The sequence below is a fragment of the Coturnix japonica genome, chromosome 22, assembly GCF_054131305.1.
Source record: "Coturnix japonica strain WE chromosome 22, WE-NBRP24, whole genome shotgun sequence".
In the NCBI taxonomy this organism is placed as follows: domain Eukaryota; kingdom Metazoa; phylum Chordata; class Aves; order Galliformes; family Phasianidae; genus Coturnix; species Coturnix japonica.
The window spans coordinates 4,497,534-4,516,803 of NC_140684.1; the positions used below are offsets into that span (position 1 = coordinate 4,497,534).

General features: G+C 47.4%; 2 protein-coding genes across 2 annotated transcripts; both read right to left on the reverse strand.

Moving 5' to 3' along the window:
* Nucleotides 1–679: 679 nt before the first annotated feature.
* On the reverse strand, nucleotides 680–14,149 carry GDPD1 (glycerophosphodiester phosphodiesterase domain containing 1). The gene is made up of 10 exons (XM_015880620.3): nucleotides 13,923–14,149; nucleotides 10,550–10,592; nucleotides 8,317–8,452; nucleotides 7,795–7,840; nucleotides 7,018–7,136; nucleotides 6,491–6,580; nucleotides 5,806–5,939; nucleotides 5,045–5,104; nucleotides 4,198–4,249; nucleotides 680–3,782 (listed from the first exon to the last, which is right to left on the reverse strand). Exons 1-10 carry the CDS (start codon nucleotides 14,056–14,058, stop codon nucleotides 3,660–3,662), a joined length of 939 nt encoding a protein of 312 aa, XP_015736106.1. The 5' UTR covers nucleotides 14,059–14,149; the 3' UTR covers nucleotides 680–3,659.
* Nucleotides 14,150–14,615: 466 nt separating this feature from the next.
* SMG8 (SMG8 nonsense mediated mRNA decay factor) lies at nucleotides 14,616–19,248 on the reverse strand. Its single transcript, XM_015880612.3, has 4 exons — nucleotides 17,539–19,248; nucleotides 16,786–16,931; nucleotides 15,560–16,435; nucleotides 14,616–15,032 (listed from the first exon to the last, which is right to left on the reverse strand). Exons 1-4 carry the CDS (start codon nucleotides 19,241–19,243, stop codon nucleotides 14,835–14,837), a joined length of 2,925 nt encoding a protein of 974 aa, XP_015736098.2. The 5' UTR covers nucleotides 19,244–19,248; the 3' UTR covers nucleotides 14,616–14,834.
* Nucleotides 19,249–19,270: the final 22 nt, after the last annotated feature.

Here is a 19,270-nt window from a genome sequence, read left to right on the forward strand (position 1 = left end):
CACAGCGCTGCTCCAGCCATATCCAGCTGCCCGGCCCCGCTGGGTTCCCGCAGGGATGCGGCGCCCCCTGGCGGCCACCAGTGGTACTGCAGGTGCGGGAAGAACACGAAGGGCAGCGCGGAGCCGCCTCCCATCGGCCTGCCTGAATTCTTTCCAGGTTACTAAACGCTGTTGCTTACAAAGAGCCTGCTTCACCTCTTAGCTAATACACAGCCTCCAGGCTCTGACCTTAATACCCAGCACTAAGTGTAAATCAATGGCAGCCCAGCAGGAAAGCTGCAGTCGTACTTGGAGGAAACATTGGAGGGGCAGAGGATGCATTCATAAATCAAATAGGAACTGATGTAAGTTTATTACTGAAGGCTTTGCACACAGAAGGCAGGTTTACCTCCTCGGCAGGTTCTGTTTAGCTATACGTGGTGGCAGATGCTATGGTTACTATGGGAAAACCAAGGGTTAAATGGCAGATGCTATGGTTACTATGGGAAAACCAAGGGTCAAATGGCAGATGCTATGGTTACTATGGGAAAACCAACATAAGGGCCAAAACCTCCCAAGCAGTTCAGTGTATATCAAAAGACCTTTTCTGAGCATCCATCCAAAGGCCACCATTGAGATTTGGAAGTTGAATGCAGTCTAAGCACAGTATCGGAATAGAAATCACACTTCAGACAAAGAATTCACAAGGAAGTAGTATTTAGTTGTAGATCTTTAGTGAGCAAAGATATCTGAATGTGCCACATTTCCAGAGCATCAATCTGTCCTTATAAGAAATAAAAATCACAGGTTTTCAGCTAGTGAGGTCCAAAACTGTTTCTGCAGATTAAAAGTGCATGGAATACAAGCATCATCCTTCATACATAAAGTATTTAGCAAAGGATTGAGAACACGGTACGTATTAAACAATACTTAGAGTTAAAATCATCCAAAGGGAAAATAAGAAACCTCTCTTGGGAGGCAGAGATGAACTGAGCATCCTTCTGGACGGCTGAGCAACACCTCAACGAGTGGTTTTCTGTCCAAGTGGTTGTGAAATCCCACAGCACGTTATGGAACATTCAAATAAAGCAATTCAGAACAAAGATCCTACAAAGATCCCTCAGTTCCATGTCATTTTGTTACACGCAGTTATTGGGGCCTATTGTGAACTGGTGCTCAGATTCATGGCTTCTTCCAGTCAACTCTGTCTGTATCAAGAGGTCGAACTTCAGCTCCTTTACTGTGGTCCAAATGAGTGATCAAACAAATTCAGCAGGTCTTTTTTTCAGCACTGAGCCCCTCCTTCCTATGTATCTTCTTTAAACATCAGGTATTAAGTAGCAGATCTGTCACTAAGAGAGCTCGTGTATGAACAGCACAGTCAAAAGCTACAGCAGACGTAGGAAGAGCAGCGGTTGAAGTATGTGTTGAGCATCTTTGAAGGCACAAGTTCCCAACAGCACTGCTACAGCAAAACAGGTAGCTTATAGTGTGAAAATAAAGTCCATTTCAACAGCAGTATTTTGTCAGTCAATGGGGAATAAAGCAAAACAGTTTGCTTATGCAGCAATGGGGAAAACTTAAGGGGAAAGAAATGATGTAAACCAAATTCAAACAGGGAGGGTAGAAGTTTTTCATTTGCCTATTGAGATCCACATGAAGCCTATTCTGAAAGTATTCTATGAATATTAGAAAACAGGGAGAAATATGATTAGATTGATTATTAGTAGTTACCAGCATAACTAGTCTGAAGTGGAAACAAGCACAGCACATGATAAATCATGTAATCCTTATTCCTATGAGCAGGTAGGAAGTTACATTTTCCTCTCAGCCATTCAATATACAACAAGCCTGATTAAATCAAAAGGAAATTGAATCTACAGCCATCTTAAGTAGGCAGACATTGAGAAAGACACCATTAACTCACTTGCCACCACTGTCACACATTCAATTATACTGTAAATGCAGTTATGTCTTCTACTTCATCCATAAGAACTCCTTGGAAAGGAATTTCCCTTTTCTTAAATGGACACTGCACAAATGTGACTGTGCACAACACAAACGAATGTTATCCATTCAGGTGGCATAATGAAATAGCAAAGATGCTCCATGACTACAGGTACAGGTGAAACAGGAGCCCTTCCAAGTCTGAGAGTGGAAGGGAATAAATTCATTACTTTACAAACTTTTAGAACAATGAGTTTATCTTGCAGTGAATCTCTCTCTTGTTCTGGCTACTGCATTGATTGTTAAATGAGATCATTTAGGCCCGTAAGGAATTAGATACCATCATCACTACACAACAGCTGTGTTCCAGCAGTACCACCTGATGACTGGGCTCTATGCATATCATGGTGAATAATTAAGCTAAAACAGCCAAATTCTTTCTGAAAAACCCTAACATGACAACACCAAAATGCAGAGGCAACACAGGCTGACAGCATCTGTTCAGAGGGGCAGAACAGCACTCAGCTTCTATAAATACATTTCTATCCTTCCCCATTCCATGACACTTGGGGATCCCTGGCTTTTGCTGGTAAAATGACTTCTGAGTCCATGCCAGTAAACTTCATCAATATTGAATGTGGAGAAAAAAGAGACTAAAACTTACAGACATCCTAGACTGATACCTGCTCCTTTTACAGGCACATAAACATGTCTGCTTTGGGTGAATTCATTTACAACAAATCTTTTACACCATTCCTAAAACTCCTGACCAAATGTGAAGTCTTTGGTCCCTCATTTAAAAAACAGCTTCCCATTATCCAAGCCAAGAGGTGTCAGAACTATGAAAGTGCAAAAGGCTCCTAAAGCATCAGTTTCCTTTGTGAAAAGAGCATTTCAAAGGAAGTGTAATCTATACCGAGTGCAACCTTCCTCTCTGGGAAGCTCACTGCCAGGCCATGGCAGCCTGATGGGCAGCTCAGAACCTGGGGCAAACCAAGATCCTTGCAGAAGAACAAAGCAAACTCAGCAGCAAGAATAAACGCTGTGTCTGGACCTTGACCAGTGAGTCACCGTATTACCATCACATCAAAAAGAAGTCTAAATACAGCTGGAAGTGGAGCTCAACATTCTTATCGGTAAGAATAATTGAGTAAACCTACACTGACCAAGTGGGTTCATTTTGGTTTGGGGACAAAAAAACAGAGGGAAAGTAAAAAGTGACTGCTTTTACTACACTTTGCAGGCTGAACTGCCTGGCCGTCCGCAGGTTCTGCTTTCTATTTCTCCTGTGCGTTGCTTCTCTTTCTCACCCTACAAGTTATCTGAAAAGTAAAAGCCACACGAGCAATATGTACACAAAGGGTACACTTTCAGAAACCCTTCAGTTTCTGCACACTACAATATAATTGGAGTCATCGACGTGCCTTGACATCTGCCTAGGAACACTTGTGACTGGTCAAACAACACTTATTATCTACAGGTATCCTATCCAGCAACTTTCTTCTTAGTCATGACTATTAGTGAAGTGCACCTTTGCTACATGATCTATTTACAAACGTAAACTATGTAATTAAAGTCCTAAAATAAATAGACAGCCTTTACATTAGGTAGCGACCTGACAAGGTCAAGGATCACCTTCCAAACAACATGATTTGTGTACGTTGCTCAACGTATTTTTTGATTAAATGTCTTGGCTCCAGCTGTTCTGCAAAGTCTTCCTTGTTTTCCTGCATTTACACGGGGTAGTTGTGTAAAAACTCCTTGAGCTTTGTTGGATAGTCTGTCATGACTCCGGTTGCTCCCAGATCAAACGCTCTCTTGTATTCTTGTTCTTCATTCAGTACCCAAATATATACCTGCAATACGGGAGGATACATTATAGCAGGAAATACTCAAATAAAGAGTAGCGGCTGCTGGCCTGGATTGTTTCATATGTGACAGAGATGATGCCACATGTATTAAAAGCATTACACTGTGATGCCAAAACACTCGAATGTATCCTTCTTCAAAGGGAAACAGGGCATGTGAAGGCATTTTCTGGCTGAATTCAACTCTGGTATTACCTGAATCCTCAGGCATCTCCAAAACTCAGTAAGAGCCCCAATATAATGAAGATTTGCTTCAGGTTTATGTAGATCTACAAAGGATTTGAACTGAAAGAACCCTCACAGAAAAGGACAGAGAATACAAACCCATCTTAAGGCCACGTCTACCTTGTTCAGATTCTCCCCAGACCTAAAGCAGATTTCCTATAGCTTTGCCACACTGTACCTGAATGCCCCGAGCAGTGAGGTGGTCAAAAAGTGCTTTCCTCATTAGGAGTCTGCAGAACAGAGAAAGACATTTGTTCAAGAACAAGGAGCATAGATGGGATTTTTAACACCAATTAAATGTTCTGTAACACAATTTCCATAGAGCATTTAGATTCAATGGTTTTCACAAGAAAGGGATTAAAAACTCAACTGCAGAAAGCTTGAGCAACTCTAGCCTGCCTAACATTTCCAGCCTGAATTAATAATGGGCATTTGTATCAGTGTTCTGAAGATCAAATCCTCCTTCTTTGTACAGATACACTCCTGTATGATGGCCAATACCCCAATCCCTTCACCTTCAGATGAGATTTGCGTTCTTTACATCAGAAGATGAGAGAACTCTACTGATTTGCCACTTAATAAAGCAAACAGATGGCAAACCCAGAAGCAGCAGCAGCACTCACTGCATCTTCTGCAAGTGTCCAAGCTCCTTTCTGAAGCACAAATAGCCTTAAAATGCAACACACTGTGTGAGCCAAACAGCATCTCCTCTGACAACACCAGGAATCAGTCACAGCCTTGTGAAACACATCAAAGCTGTTCATCTGCCTGCATGGCAAACAACTGAACCCACACTCAAGTATTTAAGTCACACTGGAATACTCTGCACTGTTCCAGTATCTCAGTGTGTTTCTGTGTGTGTGCATGAAAAAAAATAAGTGTAGAGGAACAAAAATGCTGGAAGAATCTGAGAGAAATGACAACCCAACAAGCACCCGTCGCAATCATTTGCTCTTTGCTGCTCAAGCCAAGTGTCAATACTGAAACTAAATATGATTAAACATTTAATAAGATTAAAATCTTACGTGTCAGCCAGCCAGATAATAAATTTCTGGCTTCTTGACATCTTTTCTGGTTCTTTCAGTCTGTTGAGGAAGAAGATAAAAAATTAGCAGAGCGCTGATTAAAGTATTGAGATGTTTCTGCAATAGAAGCATGATGAATTAGTCCTGCAGTTCCTCAGAGCAGTAATTTCCCTTTCACTTCAAGACAGGGACTTAGAACTGGGTTACAGAAGAGAAATGTGCCACACTTAACAGAGTGCAGAGGTGGGTGTTACATTTTCAGTATGGTATGAGAAACAGTGCATGGGAAATCTCAGATCTACCCCGGTACTGACTTCACCTCAGCCTTAAACTAATTTGTTCTGTTTCCATATCTAAGATAGAAGAAGAAACGTGCAAAAATCAGTTATTTGTCCAGCACTGCAACATACTGCTATCTCGATGGCACCAGCACCAGCTGCCTGAATGTGGTATAGCAGGAGATGCTATCAAACACTGATATGTACAAGTACCCCACACTAACAATAGCTTAACCCAGAGCTGGCAAGAGACACATTAAACATAGAGGACCACAAAACTTGCATCACTTTCACTTATGAATACTAAAAAGCAGCTTTCCTAACAGGAAATAAATACTATTTGTTCTTTTCTGGTATAGACTCAAAAAAGATACTGAGCATCCTCTTTACAGTCACCCTTTCCACCTAAAGGACAGCTGCCATGATCGCCCACTTGTGTTAGAGCTATTCCAGCGTGGCACCCACCAACCAACTCCAACTCACTTGAGGATGATGGAAGGCATGGGGATTTCCAAGAATTCTTCCTTGAAAGGAATGAATGGCAGCAGCCCAGTGTAGAACAGGCCCAGAAGCAGAAGGACACGTTGCAAACAGAAGATGATGGGAATGTCAGCATTCTGCAGGACCAGGAATGAACAATTAATTACACCTCACTGTGGTTAAGATAACTTTATCAGTTTCCCTTTGGAATAAGCATAAATCCATTTACTTCGAAACTGTATAATTTCTTAGCACAAAAAGGAATAGCAGTTACAGCTGTAAAACAGCTTCATGCCAATATAAGTGAACAGCAACTAATATCAACACCCATTACTTTAATAAAAAGAAACATGCAACAAGCAATCTTCTTAAGAATTGCTTTTGCACCAGATGAATGATGCACAACCCTGGCAATAGGAATTCCAGGCATAAAAATCACAAGATCCCATATATTATAAAACAATTCAGCTTTATTCCCTAAACGCTGTATTGCAGACTATATGGGTGCTAACTGCACTTGATTTATTCTAACACTTTTTATTGGGGTTACAATACTAACGAAAGATTTTAGATCACTACTGAAAGTCTGGCATGGCTCCACTAGCCTTGATTTACAGGGTGCTTTTTGTGCATGTCATCATACAGCAACAAGAGGGCAAGAACAAAACTCAGATGTATCCACTCTTACCTCCTTCAGACACTTGGACACCACCTCGTAACTGACGTTCCCCCATACTGTCAAATGCTCTCGTTTATACTGACTAACCAGCTCTGAGACCTGCAATATAGAAGCCAAAAAGCAGAAATCCAACGTGCTTTCCTTGATCATTACCCACAGAATAATTTAATTCTAATTTAAACTGCTACTTTTTTACTACATACGTCACCACAGGAACGATAGATCTTCTACATCCTCTCCCACTTTAAGATAATTACACTACTTTGCACTCAGGATGAAGAGAGAAGGACGTCATTGGAAGCAGAGCCAAATGATGTCCAGATAGACAACATCAGAGGCTCTCCCCTTGTCTGCTGACATGGTTGGATCTTGCACTACATCTCTGTGTTCCACATTATTTCACGCATGGTGCAAGATCTAACGTGAAGGATGCCAGCAGCCTGAAATCCATGTTCTAGGAAGACTTCAACTCCAAGAATCTATTTTGGAACATCAACATCCTCACACACTGTTCAGCCTCACATCTTTACACGCACCTTCCTGATCAACACGTTGTTGTTCACTTTGATGTCGATGTTGACAGGAGTTTGTGGAAATGCCTCAAACACCTCCTTCAGGAGAGGGATGCGGTTATCTTTACCCTCAGAGTGACTTTCTGGGGAAACAAGAGAGTTGTTGCTGCTGCGGCCATTTATGACATACTGCAGGTATCAGCTGAGCTGTCAGCATTTATTATCTTAACAATAAAAGCAACACACAGAAATAAGCATATTTTCCATATTAAATCAACCATCCAATGAAACACCAGCACCAACTTCAGCCACAGCTGTAAGTAATTGTGAAAAGCTCATTCCTACAAGGAAAATACATGAAGACAAATGTCTCAGTCATCATAAGTCACATAAGTTTGGTATTTAGGTCCAAACTGCATGAGATTTAGTCATTATTTTTGCAACAGCAGGAGTGCAGGCATCATTAAAACCCAGAATGTGCCAACATGGGCTCAGCTGCCAATGCAGACTAAATGCAACCAGAAGAATCTTTCCTTCTAGGAAAACGCACCGCAGAAGCACTCCTTGAGCAGAGGGGACAGATGGCCAAATCCCCCCAGTTTTAATGTCTGAAGCTGCTTGTGGGTCTACGTATCACCACACATCACCAAAATGGTTGTATCTGCTTTTCGCCTTCTCCTGTCCAGATCCCGATAGAAGCAAACACATGTTTCTCCACTCCCTTCACCAGAATACGACGTTGCCATATGGAAAATGAGTTACCAGGACTGCAAACTGAAGCAGCAAAGGATAAAAGCTCACCTTTCTGAAACGTGACATCCAACTTGCAGAGATACGGTGGAAGTTCCTTAAAGGGACAAAAAAAAAACAACACCACTAACTTAATGCAGGGATATATTCATGACTCTCCTTGAAAAACACATAGAAATTTTAACTCATAAGCCATGTAAACTGCCTTTAAAGACAAAATAAATCAATTCTATTTCTTGCCTAAACAGCAATTATGCATTTTGTTCCTTAACTCTGGAACTACGTGGCATCCTTGGAGCTCTGCTACCTGCTGCTGAATAAGGCAAAGTGTGTCCAGACACCCCTAAGAACTGAGAATTCCACTTATACTGGATGGAAAGGCAGCCCAGCAGAACAGTGCAGGTGGGATTCCTCTTCCAGTTTGCCCATCAAGTAGCTGGTTATAGGAGAACTTGTAGGCTAAGCTTCCTCTCCATAGGCTCTGCATGCACACACAGCCTTCCTGCCCACCCCAACCATTCTACAAACACACTCCTAAGCATCACTGAGCACTAAAATGTTCCTCCAACTTACAGAGTATTTGAGGTCGGATATGTTGACATCGACTCCTGTCGATCTCTTCAGGTTCTCATCATGGGACACGACCACTTGCTCATCTTTGGTCAGGTGACAGTCCAGCTCCAGCATGTCCGTCCCTATGTTAACAGCACTAGAAGCAAAGAAGTCTGCCTTGAAGCACACATATACTTTGTACAGGTCCAGGCCTAACACATGTGTGCTATTCAGCTGAACTAAACTCAATGAAGGCACTTTGCATGCTTTATGATGCAACGAATCCTCACAACTGTACTGCCAAGCAAGGAACAAACAACTCTATTGCAGCAGAAAGCTGATGCAAGAATAAACGAAGCACTGTGAATCAGAGCTGGGATTTGGATTGGGAGCCTTGGCACTTTGTCTGTTGCAGCCTACCACCCAACATATAGAAATATCACTCTTTAATGGATCATTGGCTCTACCAATGTGAGATCTGTCTCACCACGGAGAAGGCTCCAGGTTCAGTAAAGCATGTTCTGATCCAAGCACAGAATTGAGGTTGTAAAGCACAACAGGATGGCAGAGCTCTTTGCTCATTGAAGTTCAACTGTTTTCATGCCATGGCACACGGCAAGGCCTAATAACGCACAATGGGCTTTATAAATGCTGGGCCGACCAGGAACTTTCATTGCTGTAAACACAGCGCTTAAAACTCTCTCTCTAAACCAAGCCTGATCATAAAACGAAATGGAAATGAAGCAAGATAAAAATATCTGGAGAGTTTACTTAGCAGCTTCCTGTCAGGACAACACTACCCTCCACGTCTGCATTAAGGACAGCTGTGTCAGTGAATGAACTGCTGGGATATCTTTTGTGCCGGGTACTTTAAGACACTGCAAATGTCTTCTTCAGCTTCACAACAATTACTCTGAAATCTCAAACCAGAAGCGTTCACAGCGTACAGTGGTAAAAAAGAGCCCAACAAGTCCACAAGGATGTTTTTAACCACTCTGGCACAAAGAGCTAATAGCTCTCCAGAATGCAGTGATGCTATTTGCAATTGGCAGCTGTGATCGGTTTAAAACTGATCTGGACCTCAGAGCATGTGTTACTCTATGAGCATAAAGTAATTAAAGTGGTCAGAACAGAAGCGGTGTTATTACACAGCACGATCTGAGTCCCAGGACAGCCCTTAACAGAGTTTACCTCTGAGAATTAAATGCAAATAAGCTGTGGCCTAACTTTTCTTTTTAAGAGCTCTGTCCATATTAAACCAATGTGATCCTACATCATGATTAAGACATGGTTGAAAAAGGAGCACTTTCTGAAAGCGTCGTAGCAGAGTTGGAGAGAGGCAGGCAGGCAGCAGCCAAACACAGCTCTGCTCAGCTTCCATGGAGATAGAAAAGACTGCAGCAATTTCAATGGCACTGTTTGGATGGGGAAGCTGGCACGGCTCTGCCTGCAAGGCACAGTGCAGACTGCTGAGCCCACTCCACGCAGTTAAACCCAAACAGCAGCCCCATAGGAACAAAGAGGAGCCCACATGATTTGGTTGCTGCTCTTTGGCAGCTGTGGTTTTCGATGTGCTGCTTTTCCAAGGGCTTTTGAGAATGCTGTTAGAATGCGCTGCTTCTTAATGCTCGGAGGCTTAAAGGGCTTTCCAGTACCAACTCGATTGCAAACCCGCAGATAAGAGGCTTTCACACATTGTGCAAAAGAATTATGTGTGAGCAGGGAGAAAACATAACTGAAGCCTTCCTTAATAGCTTTACAGATGGTATATTAAGTTCGTTAACATTAAGACTTCAGTCGCAGTCCTGGTGGGAGATGAATTCTTAAGTTTCTGTACAGAGGAAGGAAATGAACGACATTAAACCACAGAGCATGGAGAGCAGCAGCCGAAACTCAGAGGACCTGAAGGGCAGCAGCACATGGTGTAGCACTGATCTGAAATACCTTCTGAGAAGGTAAAAAAGCATGTGGTGCTACTTACAAAAAGAGCTTCATAACGACAACCCAGTAGACATAACCTCCAACACATGTGGAAGCACCACTGTTTAATTTGCTGGAAGATGAAGCAATGAGACCCCAGATTTCCTCATGTGAAATGAGAGCAATGTTAAGCAACCCATGCAAGTCATCCATAGGAGATGACTTCAGGGCCGTAACCCAAAGTGGTGGAAGTCAGATCATCGGTGATTACTTCATTCATTAAAGACAATGAGGACATGACAGGTACAGACATACAGGTTCCATCTGTACTCACTGGTGAAAGGCTGCCATCGTGTTCTCCAGGTTCTCCCCAGCACCTATAAAAATAACAAGAACAGGTGGTGAAAGCCTTTTACTTCACCTCAATAGAGGAAAGAAATACGAAGTTATCAGATTAGAAACACATCTTGAGGAATGAGGATAAAGCCAGAGCTGACTGAGGGTCCATGTTGACACCTTGGATTTGCATACTTTGAATACACAAATGAGAGCATTTATTTGAGCAAACACAGTGCTCCTGAAACAGCTCCAACCTGCCAGCAAGGGGCAATGCTGCTGGCAAAGGGGGGGGGGGTCTCACACATGGGGAATGAAGCACATAAACTCCAGCAGAGAAAAGAAAGGGGAAGCAAATCCATCTCTCTCTCTGGCAGGAATAAACCCTGCAACTCATCATTCTTCACATAAAAGCCTTTGAAGCATCAGCACGGTGGGGGCTGTGCCTTCTCCCTGCCTCACAAAGGTTCTACCTATGGAGAAGCAGAACTGCAGGAAGCTACAGAGAGCAACGAGGAAGGATATCTACACAAATCCCAACTACTCCGCAGTGAGGAAGGACAGGCTCTGTAAACAGCAATTACAGGAGCTGCAGAAGGCCCTGCCTATTTGCCAATGCACACTTACCTAAGGCTGTGTTTAGCCAGCAAAGCAATGCAATTCTATGTGCACACAACTAGCAATTCACAGCTGTTTCCATCGGGTTACCTGTGCTGGTAAGCTGACAGAATCCAAATAACCAAACCTCTGTGGTTTAATATATGGTAAATCCACTGCAGCTTCTGCAGTTTGGCATTCAGGGATGTTTGATGAAGTTTGGCTTTAACACTAGGAAGAGGTTAAATGGCAGAAGGGATAAAGGAGAGCATGAGAATCCCATCAGACACCACTGATAAGTGCCTAACAGACAGGAAAGCTCCGTATAGCACACAGATTATTAGTTATAAATTAACTACAATTAAAAAGTTTTAGATAAGTTATCAACTGTGAGAATACAGCCCTGCATCCTGAGCTGGGAGAGAGGGGAAAAAAACTGCAGCCAGAACATTATCTCAACATTTATGGGCAGAAATGTAGAGAAAGAAGAACTTCTGATGGCTCCTGGGACAAATAGTGTGTTGGGCAGGGAGGAGTGGGGAGTCAAAGCAGCTGGATGCAAAAAGCCTGAGTTGTGCTATGGGGAAGTGAGGAACAGCACTCAGACATCAGCTGAAATGGGAGCTGCACATCAGCAAGATGGCTTTTGTAGGCCGCCCTCAGAAAAGGGAAGCAAGCTTTGCAAGCATCCCAGTGGGACAGGAATGAGGCAAAGTCAGCCGCTGGCTCAAGAAAATGACCCTCACTAATGCTGGTTTCTTCAGTACAAGTGAGATGTGGAACTACCAGAGAAGGGCTGTGAAAGTTAAGCAGTGAGAAATCTGTGGCTGAGAGCACTGAGATCATTGCCTGGAGGAGAGAGGCCCAGGGCAGATCTTATCCCTAAGTACAAACACACAACGGGATGGAGGCTGAGCCAGCCCTGCCATGGGGCACCACTGAGATGCCATGAGGTAATGGGAAGAGACTGAAACCCTGGGATGCACTTTAAGCATAATGAAAAAGAAACCCTCTTATTGGAAAAGTGATCAAACACTGGCACAGGTTGCCCAGAGAGCTATAGAGCCTCCATCCTTGGATGTACTCACAACTGGGCAGGGTCCTGACCAACCTGCTGAGGGTGGCCTTGCTCTGAGCACGGGGTTGGACACAGCAACCTCCAGAAGATCCAACCCACAAATGCTAAAGGAAAGTACCTGATCACTAAGACATGTTCCAACGTCAGCCACTCTGCCATTGCACAGCATCTCCTGCAGGTTGACACACACACACACACACACACACACACACCTGTGTCAAACCACCTGGGTCAAACAACAGCTCTGCCATCAGGTCTGTGCAGCTGCTGCTGACAAAGGAATCCAGCACAGAGAATCAGGATCTCATTATTGACCCAGGCAATGTGCAATTTCAAAAGTAAAGAAATAACTCAGGGATGCACCCACAGAGGAACTATGAACTGAGATAAGAAAGCTCCTGTATGAAAGAGGAACCATAAACTGAGATAAGAGAGTCCTGCACAAAGAAAGGAGCCAAAGTGAAGCATGCAAAGCCTCACCTTGGGGAGGAAAAAGTCAAACGAGTGTTACCTGGAGCTCTGCAGTCAATTGGAGCAATGCACTAAGAAACCTGACACTGCACGTGAAGCTGCAGCAGGATGAGTTGCAGAGTCGCACAGGAATCCATCCCAGGGTAAACACTGCAGGGTATGAAATGTCAGCGATCCTCAGCCCTGCAGCAGGCGATGAGCAATGCACCCAGACGGCACCCAGGGCTGTGTTTGCACCCAGGTGAGCTCCTGCTGCTCACACAGACACTGGGCAGCTCCCAGAGCCGGACTTTGTCTCCATGTGCCAACACTCCATTTAGGGAAAGCTCTCCTGCCCTTCTCATGGCTCTCAGTGCCCCCCCAGGGGCTCAGGGCTGTGTCTGAGCTGAGGCTGCAGCACAAAAGCAGCTTAAGGAGGTCACAGCGAGTGGCTGCAAAGTCACCCACAAGTTTGCGATGGCTTCCCAATTAATGGATGGGTGGCAATCAAAATTACCCAGCAGGAAATAAGCAGCAGACACGCACCGAGCAATGCTTGCTTTGTGCTGTATTTAAGGTGATGAGTCCTAAAGAAGCTCAGCGCGTCCCATAAAACAAATGAAAGAAATCCAAGCAGGAAAAGCTTTCGGAGCCCTGTGTCGTGTGCTGTAATAACTCACAGTGTCGGGCACAGGAAAGGAGGAACGATGGGACTGCACTCAAACCCCACACAAAGCATCGAATTTAGGGCAAAACCCGAGCAGACAGCGGCTGGTGCTGCTACCCACGGAGCAAGGTTCGGCGCCGACCCCCAGCAGCACACAGCGGGACGGAACCTGCTCTGTAGGTTCCCCTTTGCAGAAGGGAGGAGGAAAAACAACCCCCAGCCCCAAACTTCCCGAGTATTTCGGGGTCATTTAGAGGAGCGCTTTGATCACCGCGCTGAGGGCCGCTGAGGATGGAGCGATGCCCGCATCGCCGGAGCCGGGATCGGCAGCGCAGCGCCTGGATGGGGGGAAACACGGCACGGAGAGCACGGAGCTGATGGCGGTGACACGGCTGCCCTGGGATTAATTCTGCTCTGAAATGAATTGGCGGTCAGCAGGTGGCACCTAAAATTAGGCGGGGGGAGGAGGGCTGAGAGCGGCGCGCAGCGGGCACGGCCCGGCCCAGATCCGCCCGGAGGGGCAGCGCTGAGATATAAGGGACCCCCCCCCCATAACCCCGCGCCCCCCGCCCCACTCACCGCCGCGGTGCGAGATGTGCCTGCAGCGGAACCGCTGCCGCTTGGGCCGGTGGAGCAGCCCCGGGCACTTGAGGAGCAGAGCCGAGGTGAGGACGTATCCTCCCAGCGTGGACAGCACGTAGAGCGTGGCCGACATCCTGCGATCCTCCGTCCGCCCGGTACAACCCGCCCCACCCCCGGCACAGCCCGGCTCGGCTCCCCGCGGGATCCGCTACCACTGCGGCCGCGCAGCCGCACCGCTCCCTCCGCCCCCGGGCCGCGGGGAGGAGGCAGAGCGCAGGCGCGGAGCGGGGCTTTGCGGGGCTCAAAGATGCGAAAGGAGCGATGTAAAGAGGGAGGTGGAAGGATGCGTGGATGATAATTGGGGACCAGGAGTGGGGAAACGACGGTAGGTCCCACCGCTCCATCTCAGTGTGCTCATGGCTCAGTGCTCTCTAATAGAATCAATCATGGAATGGACTGGGTTGCAAAGGACCACAGTGCTCATCTCATTCCAACCCCCTGCTGTGTGTAGGGTCACCAACCAGCAGCCCAGGCTGCCCAGAGCCACATCCAGCCTGGCCTTGAATGTCTGCAGGGATGGGGCACCCACAGCCTCCTTGGGCAACCTGTTCAGTGCGTCACCACCCTGTAATAAGTATTAGGAAGAGGGAGCAGCATGATCACCCACACAGCAGTAGCACAGCCTCAGTGTATCATGATAACCAGCTTTTATTTTTTACATACAAAACCTTAATAAACAGAAAAATCACTCTTTTCTTGGATTCCCTTCTTCACTTCGGCTTTATTTCCAGCCTGTGTTCCTGGGAAGCACAGTGGGAGTCACAAAAATCAGTGATACCCGTGAATCTAAATCCATAATTTGGATTGGGACCATCATCTTAAACTCCAGCCCATCTCCCAGAGCTCTCCTCACTGCGTCATCGCTTTCAGGATCCCTCGGAGAACTTTATAACTCATCAGCTGTTGACTTTCCTTTGGAGGGAAGCATGGCCCGCGCTCCGTCACGTAGGCATATGGAAACCTGAGCACCCACAGCCCGTCCGATGGGAGCGTGATTTCCTGCTTCTCGGGGTAGAACACAGGGCAAGGAGGTGGCCCGGGCTGAACCTGAGAACGAGAAGCAAATGAGTAGTTTATCACTCATCACTGGAGTAATAGAATGGCCTGGGGTGAGGAGGCCAGTGACACCAGCAGAAATAAAGCCTTCAGTTCTTGCCTGTTTCAAACACAAATTGCTCACTGCATCCACTGCATCCCAGCTTCCTCTAATGGGATGAACTGAAACACCCCCTGTCTGATGGCTTTCAGATAAACATCAGAAATCAGTGAGACGTGAACAATATTAAGTATCTGTTGAGCTAAACCGCGTGCTTTCATAATACTGCTGGAATCCTGGTGCTGAGTCAAGCCTCAATGAGCATTCTTCCTTAACTTCTAACACCAACTGATTCATATCCGAGCAGTTGATGGCAATCCCATCTCCGAAGCGAGTCCCACTGTTTTGTGATTCAGCATTAAGGAACTCAAGGAAAAATTCCCGGCACCCTTTGCCTCCCACTTTGTACCTTCTGGCCTTGCAGTTTACACTGCAGCACTCAACCTTTGCACTGCAAGTAACAGGTTCCATTTCTTACCTGAGGTGTCAGTGTTATTTGCAGTGGAGCGTCAGGAACCACCACAAAGAGTCTCATGAACTGAGCGTAATGGGGCTTGAGTCCCCGCCCCTGAGTCGAGGACAGGATGTAGAGCGGCATGTCGGAATTGAGGGCTTTGAGGGCGGACTCCTTCGGTCCCCCTCCCATCACTTTCATGACCTTATCAGGCCCTGAACACATGAACCTCCTTCCACGTGCATCTTCATACTCAAATCCCACAAAAGCTCGAGCTATGTCGTCCCTCCGCCTTCCCCTTCCCATCACAACCGCACTTCTTTTGGCAGGAATAGCCTTGTTAGGAGCAGGCCAGGAATTGGTATCTAAGTCTCCTTCATCTTCAGCTCTCGTCCTGATGACAATGTCCCAAGGCATTAAGTAGTTTGTTCCCGGGATAAAGCCTTGCTGGTCTAGGCCCGTGTGGAAGTTATAAGCCTTAGCAGGCCCCAGCTTCACCAGTGACCAACTGGAGAATTTGGGCAGAAGGCCTTTGGGGCAGTTGGAATGGAGCATCCCAGGGAGGTACTCCACAGTGGATGCCTGGCGATCCACCAGACTCGGCCTCTTCTCACTTTTGGACTCCCCACTCTGCCCCTGACCTTCTGCATTGTCCCCTCCTCCCTGGGCATCCTGTGGGTAAGTGCCCAAGCTGCCCGTGGACTGACCCAGGCTGAGGGCTAAGCTCAGACCTGTGCTTTCACCCTGAGTCTGAGGTTCTTTCTCTTTAAGTTTCTCAATTTCACCCTCTGGAGGTGCAGGTGATGCCTCGTCCCTCGCAGGTGCTGGGTCAGGTGTGCTTGGCTGAAAGATGGGAAAATTGATGTGTTCCAGTTTCCCACAGCATTTTTCTTCCAGCAGCTACAAAAAACAAAATGTGGTTAACTTCCCAACTCGTCACCGAGACGGGAGAGTTCAGTCAAACCATTCAGAAGGTACAATTCAGGCTCAAGAGATCCGTGCTATGCGAGAAGCAAAACAGCAAATAGAGCACAGCCTAAGCATGATGGATGCAAAGTGGACCATGTGCAATTAGCATGTAGTGAAATGCACTTTAATTGCCCCCTCAGCCCATCGTGTTTCCATTTTCCCTAAGCAATGTTTACAAGTTGATAAGGTTAAGAGGACCGATTTGTGGTCCCTTCAGAATACAGACTGTGTTGATGATGCAAAAACACGTCTGGAAGCAAAAATGGAGGCTCAGTAGTTACCTGGTAGAAGTCGTAATTAGCTGCTTTGATGTCAAAGGGGTCGTCACGAGGAGCTTGTTTTCTACCACAGTTACAGGCGCCAGTGGAACGAGCCCGGCTGTTGTGGTACAGGATTGGGGGATTTCTGTCTGCTTCGGGCTTCTCCCCTAGAAGGGAAATCAATCAGATAAAACATTCACTATTTCTAGAGATTCCTTGATTCTCTTCACCCACTGTTATTCCTTGCTACTTACCCAATAAAACCGTTCACCAGCAACTCCTTCCCTCTTTCCCCCGCTGTATACAGAGCTCCAGTGTAGATTACACCACTAAACTGCACTGTCTTTGCTTTCAGAAGCTTCTTGCAAGGCATAAATAGTCCTTCTGCCTGCAATACTTATGCCTCAGTTTTCATCCCTTGGTTGCACCCAATCGAGCTACATAAAAGGAAGAAGTCCAGTGTAACCCCTCCAATTAGCAATGCAGAATCAAAGCTATTACTGACAGCAGGCTTGCTCCTAATCGTTACTTAATGTGAGTGGGAAGGTGGTGTCTGTTTTAAACAGAATTCAGAGGATGCAAAGGCATAAGGACATGAGAATAGCCACTGGGCATTATGCCTCTGCAACACTGACAGCGTGAAACCACACCTTACCACCTACAGCTTCTTCCATAGCCTGATCCATGCACTGCAATTGTATTCTATGCGCTCCCACTATCTGCAATACACTGCTCAGAACACAGGGAGAACCGATCACAAATGAGTTTCTTTACCTGCTTTGGGGAGCAAATGAAACTTGTGCACACAGTGCTGGTCAGTTAAACTTCGTTCCTCACAAAGCTGGTGCCCGTTGCTCCAGAACTTGTAACAGTCCTCATTGAGCTGCATAGCATACTTATGGAAGGCCGGGCCGCGGGCGTGCTGGCTGTACACACGCAAGGCCTGGGCCAGCTGATTCTTATGGACCGTCATGGTGTAATTGTGGGGCAGGTTGGACTGGTAGGCACTGTGGGCCATGGGGAGGGCTTTCTGGCAACGGTTTTCGGAGAACTTGGTGTCTATATCTAAGTAGCCTTCCAGAACTTTGATGCTGCCCATGATTTTCGAGCTCAGTTCGCCAGTGAGAGAAGTCGGATCATCGTCTTTGCCTTCGATAGTCACTTCATACAGCTTTAGGGCTGCAGCAACCCATTTCTGGTAGGTCGGGAGCTCAAAGTGGGAGGGCTGCGGGTTCCTCCCCACGCTGTCATCGAAGCCCTTCTTGCTGAGCACCAGCTCCACGTGCTGCCACAAGAACTCCTTCAGGGTACAGTCCACCAGCTGCCCCGAGGAGCTGGAGCTGCTGCTGCTGCTCTCTGCATAGAAGGAGAGCTGCTGCCTGCCGTGACGCATCATCTGGTACCTCCGGGGTCCCGACAGGGTAGGAGCCAGCAGGGAGTCCGTCTCTCTCATGGTGCAGTTGCTCCTGAGCTGATCGAGAAGCATGGCCACGGGATCCTCCCCGTCCTGCGCCCCACCGGCCACGATGTACACGAAGGCTTGGTTGGCAGGCACGGTGAACAGGCAGTTGATGCTCTGGTTAGTCAGCACTCGGCTCTTGCGGAAGATACGGTAGATCTGGTCCTCCAGGGCGTGCTGCAGCCTCCTCTTGGGGGAATGCTTCTTAGGGGGGGGCTTTTCCAGGTGGCCGCAGGGGTCCTGGCCCCTGCTCGGGGGGGGATCCACCTTCAGAGCCCCGTTGAGCTGGAAGAGGAAGAGCAGGCGGGGCGGGCAGGGCCTGCAGTTCAGCTTCCACTCCTTGCCCACAGGGCAGTCCTTGATGGCGGCCTTCAGGGAGGGCAGCACCTTCTGCCGCAGCCCATCCAGCGCCCTGAAGAGGCGGTCATAGGTGATGTCGAAGGAGCAGGTGGGGTGCACCAACAGCAGGATGTGGCACACGGAGAACAGGTACAGGAGGCTGAGACAGTGCAGCTTCTCCTGGTGCTTCCAGAACTCGTGCGCTTCGGCGTGTGGCAGCGGCACAGCGGGGCCGTCCTCGCGGCTCTCGGCCGCCGCCAGGTCCCCGCACGCCCGCAGCAGCTGCGGCGTATCGCAGATGGAGGTGAGCACCAGGTACAGCACGCGGCTCTCCTGGCTGTAATACGCCTGCAGCTGGTTGTAATCCCTGCCGGCCGCCTCGCCGTCCCTCCCCGCTCCGCCGCCCGTTTCCTCGGCCTCCTCCCGCTGGAATAGTGGGAACACCTGCCGGTCGCACACGGTGCTCACCAGGGCCGCTTTCTCTGAGCACAGCTGCAGGGCTGTTTTACCGAAGATACCCACCACACAAACCTCCTCCTCCCCGGGAGCCGCCGCCGCTCCCGGCCCCGCCGCGGCCCCGCTCGGCTCGTTGTTGGCCAGCAGCAGCTCCCGCAGACTCACCGGCCCCAACATCGCTCCGCCCGGCCCCGCCATGGGCCCCGCGATCGGCCCCGCCATCATCCCCCGCCCGGCCCCGCGCCTGCGCCA